The 27,409-nt window shown below is 42.2% G+C and overlaps 1 protein-coding gene and 1 long non-coding RNA gene across 4 annotated transcripts; one reads left to right on the top strand and one right to left on the bottom strand.

The window, feature by feature from the left end:
* The first annotated feature begins 7,682 nt into the window (after nt 1-7,682).
* LOC143497956 (E3 ubiquitin-protein ligase TRIM39-like) lies at nt 7,683-22,152 on the top strand. Its single transcript, XM_076993609.1, has 7 exons — nt 7,683-8,167; nt 8,748-8,843; nt 8,954-9,184; nt 9,517-9,539; nt 9,865-9,983; nt 17,432-17,455; nt 21,614-22,152. Exons 1-7 carry the CDS (start codon nt 7,763-7,765, stop codon nt 22,150-22,152), a joined length of 1,437 nt encoding a protein of 478 aa, XP_076849724.1. The 5' UTR covers nt 7,683-7,762.
* A 1,379-nt stretch (nt 22,153-23,531) lies between these two features.
* LOC143497967 (uncharacterized) lies at nt 23,532-27,237 on the bottom strand. 3 transcript variants are annotated; one of them, XR_013125929.1, is made up of 4 exons: nt 26,692-26,963; nt 26,418-26,585; nt 25,358-25,538; nt 23,532-24,291 (listed from the first exon to the last, which is right to left on the bottom strand). It is a non-coding gene; the product is annotated as an uncharacterized LOC143497967 (long non-coding RNA). The 3 variants fall into 3 exon arrangements; XR_013125928.1 differs by lacking the exon at nt 26,692-26,963 and adding an exon at nt 27,105-27,237 and having other exon boundaries at nt 23,533-24,291; XR_013125927.1 differs by having other exon boundaries at nt 23,535-24,291; nt 26,418-26,963.
* Nucleotides 27,238-27,409: the final 172 nt, after the last annotated feature.

Genomic DNA, 27,409 nt, shown 5'->3' with positions numbered 1-27,409 from the left:
TCATTCTGTTCTCTCTCCTCAGACCCTGTTACTCTGGACCCCAACACTGCACATCCAGACCTCCACCTGTCTGATGATCTCACTACTGTAGAACGCAGACCACACAAATCACTGCTTCCTGATAATCCAGAGAGATTTGATGAGTGTGCGTGTGTCCTGGGCTCTGAGGGCTTTAACTCAGGGACACACTGCTGGGATGTTGATGTTGGAGACAATGAATTATGGGAACTGGGTGTAATTAGAGAGTCTGAATGTAGAAAGGGACGGAAGGTCTGGGAGTCAATGTGGAGTCTGAACTACAGGAAATACATTGGTAAATACTGGACACGCTGCCCAGGACTACAAGGTTACTACATCACATCTAGAGAGAAAGTGCAGAGGGTCAGAGTTCAGCTGGACTGGGACAGGGGGAAAGTGACATTCACTGATCTTCTAACCAGTTCACACCTGTGCACTATAACACACACTTTTACTGACACTGTTTTCCCTTTATTCTGGAATTACAGTTCCTCTCCTATGAGGATCTTACCAGAAAATATATCAGTTACAGTGGAACAGTAAAATTAATGTTGCCTTGAATTAATCTGCATACATGTAATAATGAACATTATATTTATAAATATATATTTTGACTATATCTTAGAAAATTCAATACAATTTTCCTCAAAATATTAGAATCATGACTTTCATTATTAACTATTGACTTAGAAAATAATTTTTTTTAATTTCTCTTTGTCATTTCATTTTTATAACCTGAATCATCAGAAAGATTGAGTCCACTGAATGTGAATGTATTACATGTGAGAAATATGGATCTGATGTCCTGACTGGAATCTCTTATCATAATGATACTATAATAAATAATGTTCAGCAGTCCAAGTGTATAAGGGTGATGATCATTCTGCTGTATTGTCACTGATTAAGTGTTTGATCTGTGTTTTCCTGATCTCTGTCACGTTACAGCCCCTGACTCCTCCCCTTTGGGCGTGTATTTATGTCGTCTACGTCTAGTCGTCTGCGTCTGTGGATCTTCGTGGGTGTGGATGTGTCGGAATGTGTTCATTCGTCTCAACTGTGGCTCGTCTCGTGATCACTCTGGGCTTATGTGGTTTGTCTATTTAATGTGCGTTCGCGCAGTGTCCCGTGCTTGTCTTTGTCTAAGTCATACACGATAATGTGTGTATAGTTGTGTGTGCGCTATCCACGCTAAAACTTATATGTTAATAAACGTGGCGTTCATCAAACAAGGATTCTGTGCCTCGTTCTTCGCCCTCCACCGAGCATCACAGAAAGACGAGCCGACCAATTGAATGCCAGGATACACGACCCGTGCCAAGAAGGGGAAGAGGCCCAGCAGGCACCACCATGCCTCTTCCCCTGCACAGCACCGTGAAGCCCCAGTGACCAGCGAGGAGATGCAGCAGGACCCGTTGTGCGCGCACCTGCTGCGTCAGGCTCGGGACACCAAGGTGGCTTCGATGGTGAAGCCGCGGTGAGGATGTGGAAGGAGCGACACGGCTCTCCCACTAGAGACTGCTCGCCTCTGGCGCTTGGCTCCCTAGAGCTCTGCTCAGCAGAGAAGACCCCCGAGAGCGAGTTTGAGGGAGTAGAGTCGGAGGAGTACTCCGAAAAGGAGGAAAGCCCTCCTCCGTCCGTATACTCGGTCCCCACCGAGTATTATGGTGAGGGCGAGGAAGAAGAACGCCCTCCTCCGTCCAAGTACTCGGACGGTGAGCCGTACACGGAGGACGAGAACGGTGAGCCGTGCACAGAGGAGGAAGACAGTGACCCGTGAACGGAGGAGGAGGACTTGAGTCCGCCCCCCTCGGAGTTCTCCGGGGAAACCGTGAGGGGGAAGAGAGGGTGCAAGGAGGAAGTCTGTCCCTATCCCTCTGAGGGGAGCACTATGGACTGGTCCCGTGGCGAAACCCCGGTGGAGCCAATGATCTGGTGTTCAGGCGGTAAAGAAGAGGAAATGGAGGAAGAGAGCACCACTCAGGAGGCCAGATCAGGGGAGCGATCACCAGGGGGAGGTGGAGTTCCATGCTGGGGTCCTTGGCGAGGGGCCATCCTGCGTCGCACCCCACGGGGGCTGCCAGAAAGACTGGTCGCGTGCCCGTTGAGAGGGCTTTATGATTTACTCCTGGTACCATGTAACGTTATTGTATTCGTTCTTAATACAATAAAGATAGACACTTTAAGAAACTTGTCTTGTTTTATTTCCCACTCGCTCAACGTGTGTTCTTCCTACTCCATCTATTCATGTTCTGTTTAACTATCGTTATCTCACTAGTGACATCTAGTGTTACAATTAAATTACATCATTAACTGAATATCATTATAGTGGGGTCAGTGTGATCCCAGTGTGTCCTCATGTCCAGCACACTTTAACTCCTCTCAGTCTGTCAGGCAGAGGACTTTGTTTCTCCTCTTTCTATGCTCACTCTCTTCTTTCTTTTTCTTTTTTTCTCATTCCTCTCAAGCTGAACATTACTGTTTTACTCAGCACATTTTTCTCTGATTCCTTCAGCTTTTCGTCCTTCTGTCTCTTCTTTTTTGTCTACATCCTTTTCTCCCTTTTTATTTGATGTTGCTCCTCCTTGAACTCTTCCACCATTTCTGTATTCATGCTCCCATACAGGTCCTCTTCTCTCTTGCTCTCACTTTTTTTCTTCTCTCACTTTCTCTCCTTTCTCTCCTTCTCTCACTTTCTGTCCATCTCCTCTCCATCTGTAGCTTCTTTTCACATTCAGGTCTTTTCTTTTGTTTTCTGACCTTCCTTGGATGGATTTACATGTGGCCTTCTCTCTACTGAACACATCATCTTAAAGTTTTCATACTTTGTCTATTTTTCCTTAATATTTTCCTTCAATTCATCAATCATTGTTTCTTTTTCTTTCTCACCACGCATCTCCAAATATATTTGATGCCAATCATCTTCGTGTTTCTTCTGATTTTTTTTCTTGTTCTGTTTGATCCTCTCTATGCCTCCATCTCTCTCACTCTCTACATCTCTCTCTCTCCATCTCTCAGTCTGTACATCTCCTTCAGTGTGTTCCTTCAGTGTAATCTCTCTGGTCATCACATCCTCCATCTCTCTCTTCTCTTCTTTTTCTTGCATTATGAATCTCTCCAAATAGGTCACTCTGTCCTTTATTTTCTGGAGATCTCATTCCATTTCATTCTTCTCCCAGGTCAGGTCCACCTTTCTCTCTTCCTCTGTTCTCCTAAGTGAGAGTGATTATTCTCTTTCTGTTGTGGAGTGTATCTTCCTCTCAGTGTGACACTGCAGACGTCTCCATCACTCTTTTTAGTGAGGGCTCCTTCACTTGACCGTTCCATTCTTCTCCACTGCAAAGCTCTGCTATCATTGTTTGCAAATGGTGTAATATCATTTCAATGGAGTCTAAGGACCTCCTGGTGTTTTCAAATCCTTCCTCTCTTCTCAGTACTGCACCGTCGAGCTGTAACAAACATGCACTAGTGTTAGTGTTAAGATCTGGAGTTTCTGTTCCTGATCTACTGAGGATTGACCCCTCTTGGGTTCTGTCAAGAAGTATTGTCAGTGTGACAGAAATTATTGATTAGATCATGTTTAGTTGTTATAAGAGATCATTATGAACTTTATGATTTAGTACATGTCATTTGATTAGACAATAATGGTGTGTTTCAGTGTAATCATGTACTTGTGTTTAGTTCATATTATGCATGTGTGCTATACTGTGACCCAGGTCAGGGAGAGTGCAGAGGGTAAGAGCACTCTGTTAACTGGTTGTCACTAGTCACTATTAGGACCTGCAGGCCTATGGAGTTAGTCTGTATTGACTACCTCTCATTAGAGCCAGACCGTCGAGGGACTAAGGACATCTTGGTCATTTCTGACCACTTTACAAAATACGCAGTTGCTGTTCCCACTGCAGACCAAAGAGCCAAAACTGTGGCCAAGACCCTATGGAACAATTTCTTTGTTCACTATGGACTCCCTGAACGTCTACATAGTGACCAGGGTCGTGATTACGAGTCTGCATTGATAAAAGAGCTGTGTCAACTCCTTGGAATTAAAAAGACCCGTACCACTCCCTATCATCCGAGAGGGAATCCAGTAGAACGGATGAACAGGACTCTTCTTAGCATGCTAGGGACCCTTCAGGAAGTGGATAAGGGAAAGTGGCGTGATTTTGTGCAACCGTTAGTCCACGCTTACAATTGCACCAAGAACGACACGACCGGATTTTCCCCATACCGGCTTATGTTTGGCCGAGAGCCCAACTTACCAATAGATTTAGCTTTTGGACTCCATCCTGGAGGACAAACTGCTACAATTCATACAGAATATGTCAAGAAGTTGAGGGAAAGCCTAAAGGAAAGCTATAAGCTCGCAGTTGAGCATAGTGAGGCGAACGCTTCCAGAAACAGAGTACACTACAATAAGAGGGTTCGTGAGTCTGTCCTTGAACCTGGAGACAGTGTCCTTATCCGTAACGTGGGATTGCGAGGGAAGCATAAACTAAGTGACAGATGGAGTAAAGACATCTATAAAATTGTGAAGCAAATCGATGATTCGCCTGTGTATGTTGTCACTCCAAAAACGTCCGGAGGACCAGAAAGAATACTGCACAGGGACTTATTATTGCCTTGTGGATTCCTGACTCATGTGCCAGAGACAAACAAAAATGTTGAAGTAGCTGAGGTCGAATCACCCGCTACTCAAATGGGTGTTGATGCCTCAGGAAGTTTGGCGGACGGAGGAATCAGTGAATCTGTTGATGGTGATACAGATGAGGAAGATTTTGTTATTCAACAAATTCCTCTAAGAGATGACCTTTTAATTCAGACAAAGACTTGTCCAATCACAGGAAAAGAGCAGGTTCAAAATCTAAATCCAGATGCTGAAGCTTTTGAGGAGGGTACGGCTCGAGAAAAGAGACCACCTCCCCGTGGCTGCTTGTGCATGGCTGCCTGGCCATGGCATAAACGCGTTCCTGATATCGCGCATGCTCGTTTGTGTGCAAAACAATGGCCGACGCCAGCGTTTAGTGCAAGTTGAAATACCTCGTTTTTGTACACGAACGAATATTACATTCTAGTCTTGTATTGGCAGTGTATATGTTCATAAAGTTACTTTGTGGAAAGGAAAACTTTTAAGAATAGCCTGTTAAGTTATCTGCATTGTAAACTTCGCATGGGAACAATGCACATCCTAAATTCTGCAATGTGTGATACTGTGAAAGTAAATAGATAATAACAGTGGAAGGAGATGTGTATTAATTTAATTAATTTAGTAATGCTGCTTGATCATTTATATATATATATATATATATATATATATATATATATATATATATATATATATATATAACTACCATCAGTCTGCTTGTCTCATGTAATAGGGTTAACCTGTGTAATATTTTATTGTTTGGACAGAAGCCTGGCATTATGAGGACGAGCAAAGTGATGTAATGGACCCTTTCGTGTTTTGCTTTGAATCTGTGCAAGACATGCACCATTTTATGGCAGAGGTGCTTAACAACTTGTGAATACCAATCAACTGTAAATTGAACAGTGTTTAAAAAGGGTAAGCCATGGGGCTTTTGCAAAAATAAAGTTCTAAATGGAAATCTTTTGTTTGTGTTTTCATGTATTTCTACCTGAATTTTATCTGCAAAACATCAAGTTTACTGTGCATTGAAGTTTTCAAATCCTTTGCAAACATCCTTATAATGCCATATGGGATGTTTCGTAAATACAAAGAGTGAAGGTATAACTAGTATATGTAGTTATTTATGTAGAAACGGTAAATTTGCTAAAAATATATATATATAATACAATTTTAAGCTTCTCATTTATTACTTTTATTTTGAAATTCCTATCAAATTACGCGATACTATAACGGAACTTCACCAGCGCGGTGCAGCCAGGATGAGAGAGCCATGGTGAGAGAGTCTCCCAGTCTCGCGCTGTATACTATTGAAGCTTTTTGTCCCAAGGGTTTAGAATCCTGCAGTGTCTCAAATGGAGTTCCACACACCACTGAAATTTTGGGGACGACCTTTCCCAACACAGAGCTCCTCACCCCCGAAGCACAAGCAGTTCAAGGAGACTGTCAAAACGACATGTGTGAAGGGCCACCCTTACCCTCTGTGTCTGAGAGTTCTTCAGAAATGGTTCCACCTGTTTCTTCAGATGCTAAATGTGTAACATACTAAACAATCAGGATACTGAAAACGCAGTGTGACACTGTGCAGACGTTTCCATCTCTCTTTTTAGTGAGGGCTCCTTCACTTGACTGTTATTCTCCACTGCAAAGCTCTGCTATCATTGTTTGCAAATAGGGTAATATCATTTCAATGGTGTCTAAGGACCTCCTGGTGTTTTCAAATTCTTCCTCTCTTCTCAGTACTGCACTGTCGAGATGTAACAAACAGACACTAGTGTTAGTGTTAAGATCTGGTGTTTCTGTTCCTGATCTACTGAGGATTGGCCCCTCTTGGGTTCTGTCCTACGCTGCTGACTGTTCAGACTGTGTCTGCCACTCTCTCACACACTCCTGCCTCAACACCTTCTAAAATACACAATTAAAACATGTAACATCATCTATAAACACAGAGGACGAGAGCCAAGGAACAGATATTGAATTAATGTCAGTTTACAAAAACTTTGACATGATAACTCTCAGTGATCTGACTTAGGCCTCTCTGAACTTAATCCACCAATCATAATAATAGAGTAGAGGGATCTGAACTTAATCCACCAATCATAATAATAGAGTAGAGGGATCTGAACTTTATCCACCAATCATAATAATAGAGTAGAGGGATCTGAACTTTATCCACCAATCATAATAATAGAGTAGAGGGATCTGAACTTAATCCACCAATCATAATAATAGAGTAGAGGGATCTGAACTTTATCCACCAATCAAAATAACAGAGTAGAGGGATCTGAACTTAATCCACCAATCATAATAACAGAGTAGAGGGATCTGGTCATGTGACTCACATTATCTTCATGTTTGATCTATTTTTCCTCTCTGTTCCTCCAGCTGCAGGAGTCTCTCTGTCTCCTGTCTCACTCTCAGACATAATGTCCTCCTGTCTCCTCTCTCTCTCTCTCTGTCTCTCTCTCTCTCTTCAGGTCTCTTTTTCATCTCCATCTCTCTCTGTATGGAGCTGTTCCTCCACTCTCTGCTCTGTTGGTTTCTGCCCTTTTAACACAGTGTGATCAATCTGTGATGTTACTCCAGTGCTGGTCCAGTGTCAGGAGTTTAGATTTTAATGACATGACAACAAGTGTTTAATGTAATTTAATATTTTCATATTTAAAATATGCTGAAATGAGATCTGATTCATTTTGACCTACCGAGTTTAGTCATTCTTGTATGACCATTGAACACATCCTAACAATGATCTGTTCTACAGCTGCAGTTCTCTACACTCTGCCAAGACAGAGACAGCTGAGGGTCGCCTGATTCACTTAGTATAAATGAACTGTCACCAACTGTTGGAGAAATCATATATGATTTTCAGCTTATTAACTTTTATACCGAAGCCCCTCCTCCCTGTACACGTCTGCGTGTTTGAGGAAGTAAATCTTGGAGTCACACACTAGTCTTCTGTGTTCAAACTCCCTCAGCTGGATAAAGGACTACAGTGACTGATTCTCTCCTGTGCTACTGTATTTATTACAGAAGATCTAAAAGTGAAAGTGAAATTTGTACAGAAGGAGACATTACAGAGAAACAGCACAGCAGCTGTTGGAGGAAATGGCTGCTACAAACATTCTGTCAGAAGAAGAGTTTTCATGTCCTGTGTGCTGTGACATCTTCAGGGATCCTGTTATACTGTCATGTAGCCACAGTGTGTGTAAAACCTGTCTGCAGCAGTTCTGGGAAACCAAGGGGTCTCAAGAATGTCCAGTTTGTAGGAGAAGATCTTCAAGAGATTATCCTCCCTGTAATCGTGCACTAAAGAACCTGTGTGAGGCTTTTCTAACGAGCAGGAGTCAGAGATCTTCAGCAGGGTCTGAGGTGCTCTGCAGTCTGCACAATGAGAAACTCAAAGTCTTCTGTCTGGAGGACCAGCAGCCTGTGTGTGTGGTGTGTCAGATTTCAAAGGCACATAAAACTCACAACTGCTGTCCAGTAGAGGAAGCTGTGTGTGACTTTAAGGTATGAAATGTACACTAATGTTTTAACTGTAATGTTTTCCAATGTTTACAATTATCTTGAAATATACTGCTCAAAAAAATAAAGGGAACACTAAAATAATACATCCTAGATCTCAATTAATAAAAATCTTTGAAATCAGTTGAAAAGCTCTCATTTCTACCTGTTGTCTGTTCCATTTGCACAAGAGCAGATGAAATTGATTCACAATCAGTGTTGCTTCCTATCTGAACATGAAGTGTGGATGACTTGGAGTTACATTGTGTTGTTTAAGTGTTCCCTTTATTTTTTTGAGCAGTGTATATGTTACAGAGTCTAGATTAAATTTGTCAGATGATGAGATTTCCGACAACTAAATGAGACCTTCATTCCCAGTGAAACTTATTATAAATAAAATATTGATATACAACCTGCTACAAAATATCAAACATATCCTTTTGATAATAAAAGGATGAAAGGAATCATATTAAACATGCCATTCTGTCCAGTCGTTAAAATCTCTGTAATCTCCAGCACATCTACACAGATATATATACAGTCCTGAAAGACTCATACAGTCCTCTACTAAACCCGTATTTTACAGAACAAACTCAAGACCTCACTGGAGTCTCTACAGCAGCATCTGAAGGTCTTAGAGGAAGATAAACAAGTCTGTGAGAAAACAGCAGCCCACATTAAGGTGAAAGGTCACTCTGAGTTCTGAATGGTGCTGTGATCACTGTCCACGTACACCATAATGAAACACACACATTTGGACAGTTTATATTTCCTCATCATCTCCCATTCCAGTATCAGGCCCAGCACACAGAGAGGCAGATAAAGGAGGAGTTTGAGAAGATCCACCAGTTTCTAAGAGATGAAGAAGCAGCAAGAATAGCTGCACTGAAGGAGGAAGAGGAGCAGAAGAGTCACATGATGAGGAGGAAGATTGAGGAGATGAGTGGAGAAATAGCATCTCTTTCAGATCAAATCAGAAACACAGAGAAGGATATGGAAGCTGAGAACATCCTGTTCTTACTAGTAAGAATCACTCAGTCTGTATCTCTCTCCCTCTCTCTCTCTCCCTTTCTCTCTGACTCTCTCTCTCTCTCTCTCACACACACACACACACACACATACACACAAATGCATAAGTAAAATGTTTTGACATTTGTTTTAGTGTGTGTGTGTGCACGCGTGTGTGTGTGTGTTTGTGTGTGTGTGTAAGTGTCTTTAGAAACATTGATGTTATTATCATATAAGGAAGAAGCATTTTTGACCCTCATATAAACAAAATGACTAAACATTGATTTCATTTTCTGTGAAAAAAATGAATCAAAAAAATTTATTTCATTCCTCTGTATCCTTTTCAGAATGTGTCATCCACATTGAAACAGTAAGTGATTATTATTTCTATTTGATATATTGTGTTACACATTGTGTTTGTGAAATTATTCTGATACATTCAGATTGTCAGTATGTGGTCTCTGTTATTTCAGAAACAAGAAATATGAAGATGGTATTTAAGAAAATAAAAATACATTGATACTGATGATGTGCAAAAAGTGGAAAGATACACTGATATGTTTAATGAAAGATAATAATACAGCTTTATACATTTCCAGTGAAAGATTTTTCACTTGTAAATACAAATGTTGAATAATTTCAATATGATATATAATAATATATTATAATGATAGTACAGCTTTATACATTTCCAGAGTTCATCACACCCCAAAGGAACATGAGAAGGTGTCAGGAGCTCCGATCAATGTAGCAAAACATCATTCCAACCTGAAGTTCAGAGTCTGGGAGAGAATGCAGAAGATTCTCCAGTACTGTGAGTTTTGGATCTTGGATACTAGGGGTCTATAGGAAGTCCGGTACCCTGAGTCTGAGCTCCATGGATCTCCATCCCTGAGGGACCAAGCGTGTCAGCTGAGACCCTCCCTTATCTTTGTGTCTGTCTCTGTGTCTGTCTGTGTTCTTGTCATCATCTTTGAGTCTGTGTATTTTCTTATCTGTATTCCTGTCACCGTCTTTGTATTTGTCCCTGTCTGCGTCCCTGTCACTGCCTTTGTTCCTGTGTTTGTCTCTGTTTCTGTGTTTGTCTCTGTCTTTGTCCTTGTCTCCATCTTTGTGTCTGTCCCAGTTTTGTCCTTTGAGTTGTTGTCCCACCCCCTCAAGTGGTGAATGAAGCAACTTTCTTTACTCGTGTCTGCGTTATTCCGATACGTAAAGGAAACTTCCCCAAAGCTCCGTGATGAACAAAACAAAACGGTTGTTTATTTCAGGCTATACATGTGATGAAATAAACTTAAAACAAAACTTTCAAACCATGGTTAGGTCCTTCCAAATATATGATGCAACACAAACCGTAACGCTAAACACGGTAATAAAACTGTGTTGCTACCAGCATTCTCAACTACTCACTTATCCCCCGAAACCAATGGCGCATTTCCACACGGGCCTGCTTGGCGCGGTACGGTTCAATACGGATCGATTCGCAACGGAACGGTACGGTCGCGTTGTGTTTCCATTACAATGGTGGACCACCACAATGTGGGTGGAGTCGCTGTTGGCGCGCGGGTTGTAGTGACGTCACATCATTTGTATGCGACCACAACACCGTACAACAATGGACGAGATGGCGATAGCGGAGGAGTCGCTCTCCTGTGACGCAACCTGTGACAACACTCCCTGGCCAATCAGTGTCATGCTCACTGTTGCCATCTCCTCAGTAAGGAAAGTCGCTATTGGTTGTCCTAAAAGTCGCTAAATGACGTCATCACCTAATTTGCATAATACATGTTTTTTGAAGCTGTAAAATAATAACGTTGGGAGAGAAAAAAATGAGTAAAAACACCCTAAATATGTTAGAACTACAAATAAACAACATCTGTTGTCTTTGAAATAGGTCACTTCTCAAAATAACTACATGACTTTAATGCTTTGTATAAATAATTGTTTACGTAAATTACATAAATAATGTTTTTTTGCTGTGTTGTTAATTGTTAGTATATGAGTAGCAGTTAGCTGTAAGGAATGCCACCTGATCTCCACCTAACCAGCCTCACCTGACGCTCATCACCACACCCCCTGTATCTCTACTTAAACGCCCACATTCCACTTCCTAGTCGCGAAGTATTGCCGACTCATGCCGCGTACCAAGCCTTTCTATTACCTGTCTGCTTTCTTGTGTTCCGACCCTCGCTTACGTCCCCGACCTTGTCTCCTGCCTAGTCCCTCTGTACCTCCTGACTTCGGCTCCCCCGGTATGACCCTGGACCGTCCTGACCACGCCAAGACAACGCAGTTGTTACTAGTCATAGTGCTCGTGATACACCTGCCTGTGTTTGTACCAGCGTTTCATTTCAATAAAAGCGGTGTTCTTCCGCATTTGGATCCCTCTCTGCCTGTTCAATACGTTACATTAGCAGGAACTAGTTAGCATAGAAATCAACCTTACAATACAGGCAGTATGCTCATGTATTATCTCCAATACATGGCTTTAGCCTGCCTTAAATTCAGGATTTGATTCCCACTCTTTCCTGTATTTTTGAGAATAGAGTTTAGAGTGAGACATGATGAGCAAGTTAGCTAGATGTTAAGCTTTCACAAAGACGCACATACTGTGGAGAGTTAGCTAAATGTTTAAGCTAGATGTTTAGCTTTCACAGAGATGCACTGTGGACGAGACAAGTGACTGGCTACGTGGTGAATGAGGTGAAGAATGACTGAGACTGTGTGAGTTAAATGCAGCGATTTCTTTTCGTGTCTCACTGAAGACTAAAGCATTTATATTTACATCCCCCGTCAGCGGCAGCTTTGGGCATGCGCAGTTCATGTGCAGTGTGGACGTGGAGCGGTGAGGGTCTGCTCTGAGTGTGAGACTGCACTGAGTGTTGTGGGCGGGGCTCACGGCAGCACCCGCCGGGGCTCACGGCCCAGAGGACAGCAACTAAAGAGCGTGTTTGTTCATAGTCTCCAAAAGTCTCCAATAACACCACAAAAAGTCGCTAGATTTGTCGCTAGTCGCTTTTTACTACAAAAAGTCCCTAGAGGGTCTGAAAAATCGCTAAATATAGCGACAAAGTCGCTAAGTTAGCAACACTGGTCATGCTGTTCTTCCACGTCACAGAAGTTTTCCGCTTTGGAACGGTTAGAACCTCGAGCGAGTAGGTACGAAAATAGTACCTGAAGATATCGGCAAACTGGTACCTGGTACTAATGGAAACACTCACAAACCGTTGCGAATCGAACCGTACCGCGCCAAGCAGGCCCGTGTGGAAATGCGCCATAACATGAGCTTCCCGCCCCGTCGCCACTTAGCTCTTAAAGAGACAGTGACCTAATTACTTCACTTAAACCAGTGGTTCCCAAAGTGGGGGGCGCACTTTAGCAAAAAGAATAAGTAAATTTATTATAAAAAAACATTTTGCATCCTTTCTGGGGAAACTTTAGAAGCAAAATAAGACATTTTCCCAGCATACTTCCTTAAAATATGGTTATTAATAAATTTACTAAACTCCTTCCAAAACCTTTGTGTGAAGGAGCAAAGCCAAAAGAGATGTGTTACGGAGCTTGGAAGTAAAGCCTGGTTTCGCGAGTGACCGTAGCGCGTAACTCCGCCCAACTCACGCGACCCTGCACGAACGGTGGAGGCGTTTATACTTGCGCAAGCTTCACTGCAGTGTTCTCCGAAACGATAGGTGGCGATAGGTGGCAGTGGAGAATAAAAAACCCCTGCAAAACCGGTGAAAGAACATTTTTACCTGACGCTACACCAGGCATCAAAATAAATAAATATATACACACACTATATATATACATAGATCTATATAGATAGAAATATATATGAATTTGCGCAAATGGTGGAGGCGTTTATACTAGCCGCGTCACATTCTTTGTAGTTTTGTCCGAAACAATATGTGGTAGTATAAAGAAACACCCCTCAAAAACAGGGGAAGAAACATTTACCTGAAGAATTTTAATGTTGCTTGTGTTTCAGGTTTGAAAAGTGCTGGAATTTAGGCTAAAGTACTTGAAAATGCTTGAAATTGTAACTACTTCATTTCACAACAAATATCTGTCTGACTGAACAGTTCTCTTGTATTACGTTAACAAATACGAGCCTCTTGTAATTCCAGGACGAAACATGAGAGAACGTGAAGACGTTAAGATTGGGCGTTTTGAAAATAAACCACCATTAAATAATGTGATTAAAAAGCGAATTATTTCGAATCATTTCGAGTATATGTATAAATATTTAACTTAATTAAGTTTAACGTGCTGGGAAATATTGAAATGGACCTTGAAAGTGACGTGCAAGTGCTTGAATTCCACCTTGTATAGGTGTATGAACCCTGCAAATATGACTTTGTTCATTGCGCTGAGACGCGGCGCGCGTGAAGTTACAAAATTCGAGAGGTGCACGAGCAGACACACGTGTAAATAGTGCACGACTTCGCGAATCGACCACACGTGCGGAGCCACCGCAATTACGTCATTTTTGCCGCGTGGACCCTCGCGACGCGTCAAGTATAAACCCGGCTTAAAACATGTGCACATGTGTCAATATGGGGGTGGGTGTGTAGGGGGGGTGCAAAAATATTCTTATCTACTAAAGGGGGGCACGGCAGAAAAAGTTTGGGAACCACTGACTTAAACAAATGGTGCCTGTAGACATTTATATTTACATAATCAGTAAAAATATCACCTTTGGCATCTTAATACTATATTAAACAGCAATATATACACACATATGCACCTCTTTAGGGAAATTGGCAGTCCCTGACAAATTCTCCCTGAGTGTGTGTCTGTGTCTCTCTGTTCAATAAAAAGTAATGTCTGAGTGTGTGTGCATGAATGTGTGTGTGCTTGTGTGCCCAGTGGTGGATGGTGCTCTGCCACTAGGGTCTGTCCTCTCTCCCCTTCCTGCACCCCATTCAGTCCCCCAGGGGGCTGTGGATCCCGGTAGAGAGTACGCTGTGCGCAATTGGCTGCCGCTTCTCGCCGGTGTGTGTGATTGGTTGTCTGTGACTTGTACCTGTGTTAAAATTGTAAAGCGCCTTGAGTATTCTGAAAGGCGCTATATAATTCGAACATTCATTCATTCATAAAAAAGTAAATTAACTAAATACATTTACACACAATGCAAAGAAGGTCCTTATATTTTGTCTCCTACACCCCTCGTGTTAGTCACTCTGGGAGTAGCGTCCTTTAGTGGGGGAACTGTAACGGTATCTACCCACTAATGAGGACACACACACACTTCAGTACACAGACACTCATAATACACACATGCAGTGTGACACTCAGTGTAACAGTAACACTGCACTAGTTAAGTGTCACATGTGATAATCAAATAATGAATCCAAGATATGTAGAAATATATAAATGAATAAACAGACACAATTTCAAGTGTCAAAACAACAAGCACACAAGTACTGCAGGGGTGTGTGGTGAACACACAACATCACCATCACTTCCCTCTTATCAACCTACTGCAGAATTTCACTCAGAGTAAAGGGCCTGCAGTCTGTAGATGTGACCTCATCACATAAACACATGAAGAACATGATGATTCATTCTGTTCTCTCTCCTCAGACCCTGTTACTCTGGACCCCAACACTGCACATCCACGCCTCCACCTGTCTGATGATCTCACTACTGTAGAACGCAGACCACAGAAATCACTGCTTCCTGATAATCCAGAGAGATTTGATGTGTGGGCGTGTGTCCTGGGCTCTGAGGGCTTTAACTCAGGGACACACTGCTGGGATGTTGATGTTGGAGACAGTGAATACTGGGAACTGGGTGTAATTAGAGAGTCTGAATGGAGAAAGGGAGGGAGGGTCTGGGAGTCAGTGTGGCGTCTGGGCTACAGTAAAATCACTGGTAAATACTGGACATACTGCCCAGGACAGAAAGATCACTACTTCACACCTACAGAGAAAGTGCAGAGGGTCAGAGTTCAGCTGGACTGGGACAGGGGGAAAGTGACATTCACTGATCTTCTAACCAGTTCACACCTGCACACTATAACACACACTTTTACTGACACTGTTTTCCCATTATTCTGCAGTTACAGTTCCTCTCCTATGAGGATCTTACCAGCAAAGATATCAGTAACCAGCAAAGTTAATGTTGCCTTGAATTAATCTTTATATATAAGAATGAACGTGTAGAAGAATTAGTTTTGTTCACTGGAAAATGTTACAGTTGATTAATCAATGAGAAATTTGTAATAAAAAGTGACATCTCATTCCTAATCCATAGGGTTCTATATGACATTGGTCCACCCTTTGCATCTAGAACAGCTTCAACTATTGTGGGAAGGCTGTCCACAAGGTTTAGGAGTGTGTTTATGGGGAATTTGACCATTCTTTCAGAAGTGCATTTGTAAGGTCACATACTGATGTTGGACGAGAAGACCTGGCTCTCAGTCTCCGCTCTAATTCATCCCAAAGGTGTTCTATCGGGTTGAGGTCAGGACTCTGTGCAGGCCAGTCAAGTTCATCCACACCAGACTCTGCCATCCATGTCTTTATGGACCTTGATTTGTGCCCTGGTGCACAGTCATGTTGGAAGAGGAAGGGGCCAGCTGCAAACTGTTCCCACAAAGTTGAGAGCATGGAATTGTCCAAAATGTCTTGGTATGCTGAAGCATTCAGAGTTCCTTTCACTGGAACTAAGGGGCCAAGCCCAGCTCCCGAAAAACAACCCTACACCATAATCCCCCCTCCACCAAACTTTACACTTGACACAATGCAGACAAGTACCGTTCTCCTGGTAACCGCCAAACCCAGACTCGTCCATCAGATTGCCAGATGGAGAAGCGTGATTCGTCACTCCAGAGAACGCACCTCCACTGCTCTAGAGTCCAGTGGCGGCATGCTTTACACCACTGCATCCAATTTTTTGCAAAGCACTTGGTGATGTATGGCTTGGATGCAGCTGCTTGACCATGGAAGCCCATTCCATGAAGCTCTCTGCACACTGTTCTTGAGCTAATCTGAAGGCCACATGAAGATTGGATGTCTGTAGAGATTGACAGAAAGTTGGTGACCTCTTCACTTTATGCGCTTCAGCATCCGCTGACCCTGATCCATCAGTTTACATAACCTACCACTTCGTGCCATTTATCTTATTATGGCATGATACACAAAAGAATAAACATATGGTTTCAAAAACATAAACATGTAAGCATATAAGCATATCTGTAAACATATCTGTCTAGTCCTACACCATTTATCTAACTATGTGTCTGTCTAGCTCCACTGATTATATTGTTCCACTAGAACTACCAAACCTCTGCCGTTTGACAGTTATACCTTTAAGTCCCAAAGCACTGCCATATGGCAGGTGTGAATAGCCCTTCTTGCCTCCAGTGTTATGTAAATGAGGCGTGTGTCAGGTGTGGGTGGTTGCTGCTTACACACCTTTCCTTACACACCTTGGCCGCCACATGAGACTGCAAGCTCTCTTGCAAGAAGTCTCCTCATCTACAGGACCATATGTTTGAGATTTGATTTGAGAAAGGTTGAAATAATGTGAAATTGACACAAACATAATATTTGAATTATAGTGGCATTTAAGTGGCATATTGATTAGTCAAAATGGCTCTGATTTTTTTAACCCTATATTAAGTCATTTTTGTCTTTTGAAAAACTGCCAATAGGTAAAGATATTTTTACATAAATTTATACAAAAAACCCACAGCTACTTGAAATAGAATAATATTCTTGAGCAATTTTAACTTATCAATATGTTACTTTTTACAGTGTGTCTCTTCCAAAAACACAACAGCCATAACCAGCAAACAAAAATAGGAAATTTAGGAAATCTTACCAGAAGATAGTTCGGAGTCACTACTGTTTTTTTTTTTTTTGGCTCACCTCCACCTCCCTATCTTTGGAGGACAACTTAATTTTTTTGTAAGGATCAAAAGAAAACAATTCTGTATAATACAGTTGTCACGGTGACAGCTCCGGAACCCTTCCCTGTGGGCGTGTCGTTATGTCGTCTGCGTGCAGTTATGTCCATGTTTGTAGTTCCGTGGGTGTGGGTTGTTTGTGAGCGTGTTTGTAGTCGCACCTGTGCCTTGTCTCGAGATCATGAGGGTATGTGTTAATCACCTATTTATTGTGCGTTCGCGTAATGTCTTGTGCTCGTCTTTGTCTAAAGTTTTGTGCAAAGTAAATATCTACTTTAAAATGTTTCGCTGTGCTCCTATTTAATGAATAAATACCATATAAGCGGATGTTTCCTTGCTTTTTCCATTAGCTCCGTCTTTGTGTTTTTTCTCGAGTTTCTCTAAACTTTATTTATTGTCTCTAGGCTTTTACGCACGCCCAGTGTGCATCTTATTTATATCCTAAGGATATTAGAATATATTTAATTGTAGTATGGAGTGCAGCGAGGAATATGCCATCTTCGTGTGTGTTTACATTCCACCCTGGGCGGACGCGCAGGCAGCGTGTGACGTCATCCACTACACTGTCGCAGCGCTACAAACACAGCACTACAGACACAGCACTACAGACACAGCACCCTGACGCCTTCTATCTGATTGCTGGTGACTTTATTCACGTCACACTGGACTCACACCCTGCCTGCCTTTTTCCAGTTTGTGGACTGTCCCACCAGGAAAAACAGGACTATTGACCTGCTGTATGCTAATGTGAGGGACGCATACAGGGCCACCCCACTACCACCACTGGGAAAATCAGATCACAATCTGATGGTTTTCCTACAGCCTCAGTACAAACCACTGGTACTGAGGCAGCCCTCTACCTCTCACTCATTCAGAGTTTGGTCTCCTGAAGCAGAAGAAGCCCTCATGGACTGCTTCCAGACCACTGATTGGATCGTGCTGCTACATTCACACGGTGAGGACATTAAGGGAGTGACACTGCGTTACGGACTACTTGAACTTCTGTATGGACGTAGCTGTTCCCACAAAGACTGTACGCTGCTTCCCAAATAACAAACCCTGTATCACCAGTGACGTCAAGGACCTCCTCAATCAGAAGAAGAGGATGTTCAAAGATGGAAACTTGGTGAAGCTGAAGCGCGTACAGGGGGAACTCAAGGTTCGTCTAAAAGAGGCCAAAGAGTCCTATAGGATAAAGGTGGAGAGAACGCTGCAGGACAACAACATGAAGGAGGTCTGGGGTGCGATGAAAACAATCACAGCGTGCAAGAACAATAGCAGCAGCTCAGTGGATGGAGGTGTGGACAGAGAAAACCAGTTTAACAACTTCTACAACAGGTTTGACTGTCCTGCTCACGGCGTGTGCTGTCCAACTGGGTTTGCTGCTCCAACATGTCTTCAACCTGAGCCTACGCCTAGGGAAGGTTCCTGACACGTGGAAGACAACTTGCCTCATTCCAGTTCCCAAGAAGGCACACCCGAAGGAGCTGAATGACTACAGGCCAGTTGCTCTGACATCCCACGTGATGAAGACCATGGAGCGACTGCTGCTGTGTCACCTCAGACCTCAGGTCCACCATGGAGAAGGTGGGGGTGGAGGACGCCATCCTCCATCTCCTGCACAGAGCTCACTCTCACCTGGACAAGGGGAGCGGTGCTGTGAGGGTTATGTTCTTTGACTTCTCCAGCACCTTCAACACCATCCAGCCCCTACTGCTGAGGGACAAGCTGATGGAGATGGAGGTGGACATGCACCTGGTCACCTGGATTACTGACTACCTTACGGGGAGACCACAACATGTCAGGATCAGGGACAGCTCCTCTGATACAGTGACCAGCAACACAGGAGCACCACAGGGGACCATCCACTCTCCAGTCCTGTTCACAAAGTGTCATCATTATGAATGACTGTCATGTCTCATTTATGCATACTGATCATGTCCATTGATTATTTCCAGTTACTGATCTGTTCTGCTCCTCTCTGGTTGGTTCTGTTCCCACTGCTCCTGGTTTATTGAGGCTTTGGACTGGTTTCTTGATTCTTTACTTATCCCATTTGTACTGGTTTTGCCTGTTCTTGATATCTGCACTTGTTTTCGTATCAGTATAATGTCTTTGGATCTCCCATGTGTCACGGTCACAGCTCCGGACCCTTCCCTGTGGGCGTGTCGCTACGTTGTCTGCGTGTCGTTATGTCCATGTTTGTAGTTCCATGGGTATGGGTCGTTTGTGAGCGTGTTCGTAGTCGCACCGGTTTCATTTGCTTTTATTTAGAATTTGTTTAATCTGTACACAAATGAGACACTTTATATTATAAATGTAAATTATTAGAGTTATTGAAAAACATGGCAGTAAACACCATGATTATTATACATACACAATCTTTAGTTTGTTGTTTATAAAGACATTCTATAAAGAAATGCTTAGACTCATGTTTATCATCATTTTGAAAAATGTGAAACAATGCAGTATATTTTTTAAATGTGAAGTAGAAAAACAATGAAATACATGTTCAAGTTCAAACATGGTTATTAGCCATTATTGAAGGGTAAAGTATCTCCAAACCAGTCGAGAAGATGTAATGGAGAAGAAGGAACGTTTACTCAGGGAGCAAGATACTGGTCTCCTCACACTGGTCTCCTCACACACTGTACACTGGATTTCTAGGTCTGATTGTGAAATACTGACATGTTAAACCACCTGTGTTTTCCTCACAGATGCTCCTGCTTACACGTCCTCTCAAGATCACCAGTCACTTTAGACACTAAACTGAAGGAAGAGACACAGAGAAAGAACCAAAATCAAACATATTAAATGTTCTTCTCACAGACCCAAGACTCTGTCACAACCCAAATAATTTAGTCTCTATAACAAATGTATGAATACAGTCTTCACATCTGCCTTACACCATTTGTTTAATTTCAGGTCAAAGTCAAACCAGTTTGTGTGGTATATTAGTGTGTGACGGTGAGGAAGCAGCAGAAGGCTGGAGCAGCAAAGGGTTTAATGTCCATTAAATATAAAACATTATAGCCAGCAAACATAAAACAGCTCCCAACAGGCACAAAATTAACTTGAGAAACACCTCCATGTACAGCATCTCTCTTATGTGCTCACACTGTCCGTCTTCAGGCCATGTCCAGGTGTGAGAGGAGATTATCAGAGAGTAATCGGACTCTGGGTGAGATTATCAGGGAGTAATCAGACTCTGGCTGAGATTACCAGGTAGTAATCAGACTCTGGATGGATTTCTTTTCCCCACACATCACAGCACTGAGCTGCTGCTCACTGATGGGCAGGTCCAAGAAGCGTGTTCTGGTGCGTTCACACACACACACACACACACACACACACACACACACACACACACACACACACACACACACTGAGCTCATGCCGAGTTCAAAAGCACACAGTCCAAACACATTTAACCAGCGAGTAACATTAATGGTCCAATGAAGGTAATTTAAAAACCAGGACATTTCCTCACTTAAAAAAACCCGGGACGACCGGGACAGGATGTGAAATACGGACATGTCCCGGGAAATACGGACGTTTGGTCACCCTATACATTTAGCAGCTAAATTATCATTACTGACCTGCGCGTTAGCCCCAACATGTTTTGCGTTGAGGTGGTAACGAAGGGTGGAAGTGCTCCTGTGATAAGCGAACTACTTCCTACATAAAGTGTAAATAACACTATTTGTGTTTGCACTTCCATCTGGAAGTTTCTTATATTTAAATTTCCCATCCACCAGCGTAGCCTCTTCAGTCATCTCCATCATGCTCATCTTATTGTGCGTCCATATAATCTGTATGTCTGGAACTCGTGCACTGAGAAACGTTCCACGGTGCAAAAGTGTATCATGCGTTAAATGCGTTAAAATGCGTTAATTTTTTTAGTGCGTTAATTTTCCTGTAATTAATTAATCGAAATTAACGCGTTAAAGTTCCACCACTAATTAATATATTAATGAAAAACAAGCACACAAGTACTGCAGGGGTGTGTGGTGAACACACAACATCACCAGGGTTGCCAACTTTTCAAGATCACTTGGAGTGAGATTTGAACCTGGAGGTGGTGGCGAATGTAAATTGTCCATGGGGGGAGGGGGGGTGAATTGAATACAAGTTGTTGACGGTGGGGGGTGGGGGTGGCGAACGTAAATTGTTACCGGGCGGGGTGTAAAATGGACACAAATTAAGTATTATATCGCGATCGATCGCCAGTGGTTGGCGCCAGAGCGAACTAGTAACTCATTGAATCATAGATGTGGATCAGAGGTAAATAAACTAGATTTTTTTTTCGGCGTGAGAACTCGGAAGTGTGGCGTGTGAGCGTGTGAAGACGGTCAAATGCGTGTGTCTCACGCTCAATGCATGAGAGTTGGCAACCCTGGAACACCATCACTTCCTTCTTATCAACCTACTGCAGAATTTCACTCAGAGTAAAGGGCCTGCAGTCTGTAGATGTGACCTCATCACATAAACACATGAAGAACATGATGATTCATTCTGTTCTCTCTCCTCAGACCCTGTTACTCTGGACCCCAACACTGCACATCCAAACCTCCACCTGTCTGATGATCTCACTACTGTAGAATACAGACCACAGAACTCACTGCTTCCTGATAATCCAGAGAGATTTGATAAGTGTGCGTGTGTCCTGGGCTCTGAGGGCTTTAACTCAGGGACACACTGCTGGGATGTTGATGTTGGAGACAGTGAACACTGGGCACTGGGTGCAATTAGCGAGTCTGAATGGAGAAAGGGACAGAGGGTCCGGGGTTCAGTGTGGGGTCTGGTGAACCTAATGGGCACTTACTGGACACAGTGCACAGGACAGACACCTCACTTCCTCACACCTACAGAGAAAGTGCAGAGGGTCAGAGTTCAGCTGGACTGGGACAGGGGGAAAGTGACATTCACTGATCTTCTAACCAGTTCACACCTGCACACTATAACACACACTTTTACTCACACTGTTTTCCCATTATTCCATAATAACAGTTCCTCTCCTATGAGGATCTTACCAGTAAAGATATCAGTAACTGTGGAACAGCAAAATTAATGTTGCCTTTAATTAATCTGCATACATGTAATAATGAACATTATATTTATAAATATATATTTTGACTATCTTAGAAAATTCAATACGTTTTTCCTCAAAATATTAGAATCATGACCTTGATTATTGACTATTAACTTAGAAAATATTATTTTTAAATTTCTTTGTCATTAAATTTTTATAATCTGAATCATCAGAAAGTTTGAGTCCACTGAATGTGAATGTATTACATGTGAGAAATATGAATCTGATGTCCTGACTGGAATCTTACCATAATGATACCATAATAAATAATGTTCACCAGACCAAGTGTATAAGAGTGATGATCATTCTGCTGTATTGTCCCTGATTAAGTGTTTGATCTGTAAGTGATTTCCTGATCTCCTCCTCTGCTGTATTGATCCTGATTAAGTGTTTGATCTGTAAGTGTTTTCCTGACCTCCTCCTCTGCTGTATTGTCCCTGTGTCACGGTACGGCGGGCCCCCTACTGGTCGCCTCCATCCAGAGCGGCAGTTGTGATTCTTACTAGTAAGAACAGGATGTTCTCAGCTTCCATCTCCTTCTCTGTGTTTCTGATTAGATCTGAAAGAGATGCTATTTCTCCACTCATCTCCTCAATCTTCCTCCTCATCATGTGACTTCTGCTCCTCTTCCTCCTTCAGTGCAGCTCCTTCTGTGCAGCTTACTCATCAGGGAAATGTAACTGGGTGACAGAAGCAGCAGATAACGAGGATGGTGTCGTGGGATTGCACCGCACCGACCTGCAGGACCTGTGGACTTGTAAGGAGTGAGAGGGAATTAGAGACAGGTGTGTGTGATAATCAGTAGGCGGGGGATTGTGAGAGAGGCAGAGCCGTAGAAAGAGAGAGTTGCGACACTCTGTGATCTCGCCGCTTAGAGGTCACGTGGTTCATGGAGCCCCGTACAGTTTCAATCAAACACGAGCACTGAATGCTTTTAAGCGGGAAAGACATCAGCGGATACTGTATTTCTGGTAAATATTACAACATAATATGCATTAATTATCATTTTCCACATACTAACAACTTGATGATAAAAATATTTATTGATATAATTTTTTATAGTATCTTTGAACAAAACTAGAGTTACAAATAGCCTGTTGAAGCAGCCTGCACTATTAAAGGTTCAGGCATAGATTTATTTAGTCCACAAAACAACACTAAAAACACATTTAACATAGATTTATTCTGTAGTCTACACTACAACACTAAAATAATATCATTAAATACATAAATTAATTCATTAGCCACATTACAACACTAAAATAACATCATTAAATACATAAATTAATTAAACATTTTCGTTTCCCATCAAACTTCTACAGATTGATTTCTTATTGAACATGGTTGGCTGTGCAGCATTTGGATGTACCAATGGGTCAGAGAAAGGGATCCGGATGTATGGGTTTCCAAAAGATACCTACAGAAGAAAAAAGTGGTTGGCCCAAATCAGTAGAAGCAACCTGACCATCACAAGAAATTACAATAACAGAAAACTATGTGCAGTAAGTTCTGTTCATACACCATATGTGCAGATCATGATTTATTGTTTCATTTTTGTGTTGCATTGCGTACCTGACTTCAAATAAAGATATGATATGTGGTCTGAGATTCTGTGAGGAATTTAAACTCATTCTGCAGGCACACTTTGAGGGAGAACAATTCACGACAACCAAAACAGGCCAAGTGAAATTGAAAGCTGATGCTGTTCCAACCATATTTATCCATCGTTCTGAGCCTAAGAAAAGGAAGGCCCCTGCTCTGAGAACCCCAACATCTCCTGTCATTTCTCTTGCAGTGACGAGTGACCACACATATTGTCCTAAAATAAAATTTGGTATGAATGATTTTAAATAATAATTCATACGATTATAATTAATAAAGTTAATTTGTATTTCAATTGCTAACCCTGTTTTTTAAACCTAACAATGCCATGCAATAATTTCAGATATTACTGAAGGAAATGAGGAAAGACAGAGAAGGGAAAGTGAGGGAAGTGAAATAAGGGAAGGTGGAGGCTGTGAGGAGACTGAGAGAGGTATACCAGAAAGCAGTGAGCCAAGTACGAGTGTGCAGCATCCAAGTGAGCCAGGGGCAAGTGAGAAAGACCTGAGGGAGAACCTAAAAACACAAATAAAACGTTTAGAAGCAGCCCTTAAACGACAAAAAAGAATAAATGCAGTCCTACGGAGAAAAAATTTAGTTAGGGAAAAGAAATGTGGAGCAGTTTTTTCTAAAACTCAGATGAATGCAATTGGAATGAAGAGCAAGAGGGGCATCAGATGGGGAAATGACATCATTAAAAAGGCCATAAAACTCCATTTTGCTACAGGCGCAACAGGCTACAAGCTCCTGCAGGACATGAAGATTCCTCTCCCTGACATTAGTACCCTGCAAAGAAGACTACAGTTTATAAAGATGGAACCAGGAATATTGGGGGAAGTGTTTGACATGCTTAAGCTGAAGGTAGATAGCCTAAATGAGATGGAGAAGGAATGTGTGCTGACTCTTGATGAGATGTCAATCACACCAAGCGTGGAACTGCACCTGGGAACAGGGAAGCTTTATGGGGATGTGACTTTTACCTGGCCACACAGGAGAAGCAACGCATGCATGTGCTTTTATGTTGGCAGGGAGCACAACACGCTGGAAACAAGTAGTGGCTTACCACTACAGTGGTAACTCCACTGATGGGGCAGTTTATAAACCACTCATTTTAGACATTATTCACAGAGCAGACTCCATAGGCCTACATGTTATTAATATCACCACTGACATGGGCAGCCCTAATCGGGCAATGTGGAAGGCTTTCGGAGTGGACCATAATAAAACATCTATTCCAGATCCAGCAAAACCAGACAGAAGGCTATACTTTATGCCAGATGTCCCACATCTAGTTAAGAACTTGAGAAGTGCCCTTGTCCGTGGACAGACGTTTACAATTCCTCCAGATATAGTGGAGAGGGAGAAGCTCTCTTCCTGTGAAGCTTTGATTGGCCCGTTGCAAGATTTGGTGGCTTTTCAAGAGGGGATGACACTAAAAATTGCTCCAAATGTGTCACATAAAACCCTTCACCCCAGTCATTTTGACAAGATGAAGGTAGGACCTGCATTAAATGTCTTTAGCAAAGCAACAAGTGCCGGGCTGAAATACATGTTGGAGCAAGAACAGCGAGCTGACTCTTACCTGACAACAGCATGGTTCCTGGAGCAGGTGAACCACTGGTTTGACATCATGTCTTCTCGCCACCCAGTAATGGCACTGAGCAGGCATAATAACCATCAATATCATAAATCAATCATGTTCCTTCAGCAAATGATCCAGTTGTTTCGTGGTCTGAAGATTGGTCGACAGGGTAGCTGGAAACCTGGGCAAACGATTATGGCAACATCCACAATATTGTCAATCCAAGAAGACATGCTGGCCCAGGGACACTTTTTTGTGTTGACAAGCAGGTTTAAACAAGACTGTCTTGAAAACCTGTTTAGCTGCATAAGACAGAGGAATCCAGTCCCAACTCCTGTAGAGTTTCACCAGGCACTAAGATCAATATCAGTTGGACAGTTTCTTATTACACTAAAATCAGGAAGCTATCAGGAGGATGACAGTAGCCTATTGGCAGACTTCCTGGATGCTAAAGAGGAATTTCCCAGTCCTGGCATCAAAGTGGATGACCTGTTGGAGCACAACCCTGTGACTACACCCTCACCTGACTACACAAAATGGAGACCTGTGCTCTCTATCATCTGACAGGCTACATTGTGAATCAAGTAATCAAATATTCCAAAATTTGTAATGAATGTCAAATTGCAATTAAGCACAGTAACGAGAGCCCTGAAGAAGAGCACAATATTTTACTAAAATTGAAGGAATTCAAGTCAGGTGCACTTTGTCGGCCATCACAGGAGGCTTTTGATCTAGTTCGGAAAATCGAGCAATTGTTTCGAACTAGGACCAGTGCCTCACTTATGGCACTCCCTAATGCAAAACATTTAATGGAGATAGAGGCTAGGCTCTTAGACAGTAGGCTTCCCTCATGCCATGATGTTAAACAAAAAATAACTAACAGATACATCAGGCTGAGGTTGAGAATTGCAGCAAAGCACATCCAGGCTGAGAGGAAAAAACACACACTGTCCAAAACTGGGCATTTTGGAAGTAAAAGCCAGATGAAAATGGCTAAGAAAAGCCAGCAAAGCCATGTAACACCTGGAAATACACCCCCACCAAATACTTTCATTGTTACCATGAATGTGCTTGGTCTGTCATTAACTCCTACAAATGTCCTGCCCACCCAGTGGTACTTAAACTTCAGTAGGTATGGAGGATCTGTTTTTCTCATCCCCACTCCACCAGTTACTGCAGTAATCACCAATCTGCATTGCTCCACTGGTCTGGTCATCACACCACTGGCCTAAAAAAAATATTTTAAATGTTATGATGGTAATGACAATCCTAAGCATCATACGTAATTAAATAAAAAAAATTGTTACTAAATTATGTTGAGATTATATATAGACCTGTTGATTGTTGCATCCTGTATAAATAGTGGTCATCCATGTACAAGCTGCTGGTTTTATCACCTGTCACTGAAACACTAGCTAATTAATTAATCAACCAAAGAGTAACTTCACTACAATCCAACCATCTTTTCTACTTCAGATAGTTACCATTAATTACAATATGATCAAATCTATATAGGTATTACTGAATTTAACAACTATCCTAATGACTGAATACTCTGAGGCTAATGCACCGCTAAGCGATTCCTGCTTTTAATAGCATAGCTAATGCTAGCAAAGTGTAATTTAAGCTAAAGGTATTTATTTAAAATGCAGAAATAAACTAACAAGTGACCACTTAAATATAACAGTAATACTAATCACATTTATGGAGGATTATATAGGAAACGATTAATAATTCATTAACTTACAAGAAAAACAGCCGCGGAAATGCTTCAAATAAACGCAGTTCAATGCTGGAACTATAGCATGTTTGGAACTATTGGTCTCCCCATGGCACGTTTACTTCCGCATTCCTGAATTACAATAGGAGTCTATGGGAGTGTCGCAACTCTCTCTTTTATTTCTACGGCTCTGGGTTTATACTTGACGCATCGCGACAATGACGTAATCGCGGTGGCTCCGCCCCTGCGCGAGGTCCCCGCGTGCTGTCGCCCCCCCCCGGTATTATTTTTTAAACCCTGGTATTATTTTTTCTTGTGAGAGGTATTAAAAA

The sequence above is a fragment of the Brachyhypopomus gauderio genome, unplaced genomic scaffold, assembly GCF_052324685.1.
Source record: "Brachyhypopomus gauderio isolate BG-103 unplaced genomic scaffold, BGAUD_0.2 sc117, whole genome shotgun sequence".
Taxonomy (NCBI): domain Eukaryota; kingdom Metazoa; phylum Chordata; class Actinopteri; order Gymnotiformes; family Hypopomidae; genus Brachyhypopomus; species Brachyhypopomus gauderio.
The sequence above is the reverse complement of the archived record's forward strand: the minus strand, read 5'-3'. Positions and strand labels throughout refer to the sequence as shown.

Coding starts and splice junctions, on each gene's coding strand:
- LOC143497956 (XM_076993609.1), top strand. CDS start 7,763: ATGGCTGCTACAAACATTCTGTCAGAAGAAGAGTTTTCATGTCCTGTG. Junction 9,185..9,516: donor AGAACATCCTGTTCTTACTA/GTAAGAATCACT, acceptor TATCCTTTTCAG/AATGTGTCATCCACATTGAA. Junction 9,984..17,431: donor GCAGAAGATTCTCCAGTACT/GTGAGTTTTGGA, acceptor TTTTTCCATTAG/CTCCGTCTTTGTGTTTTTTC.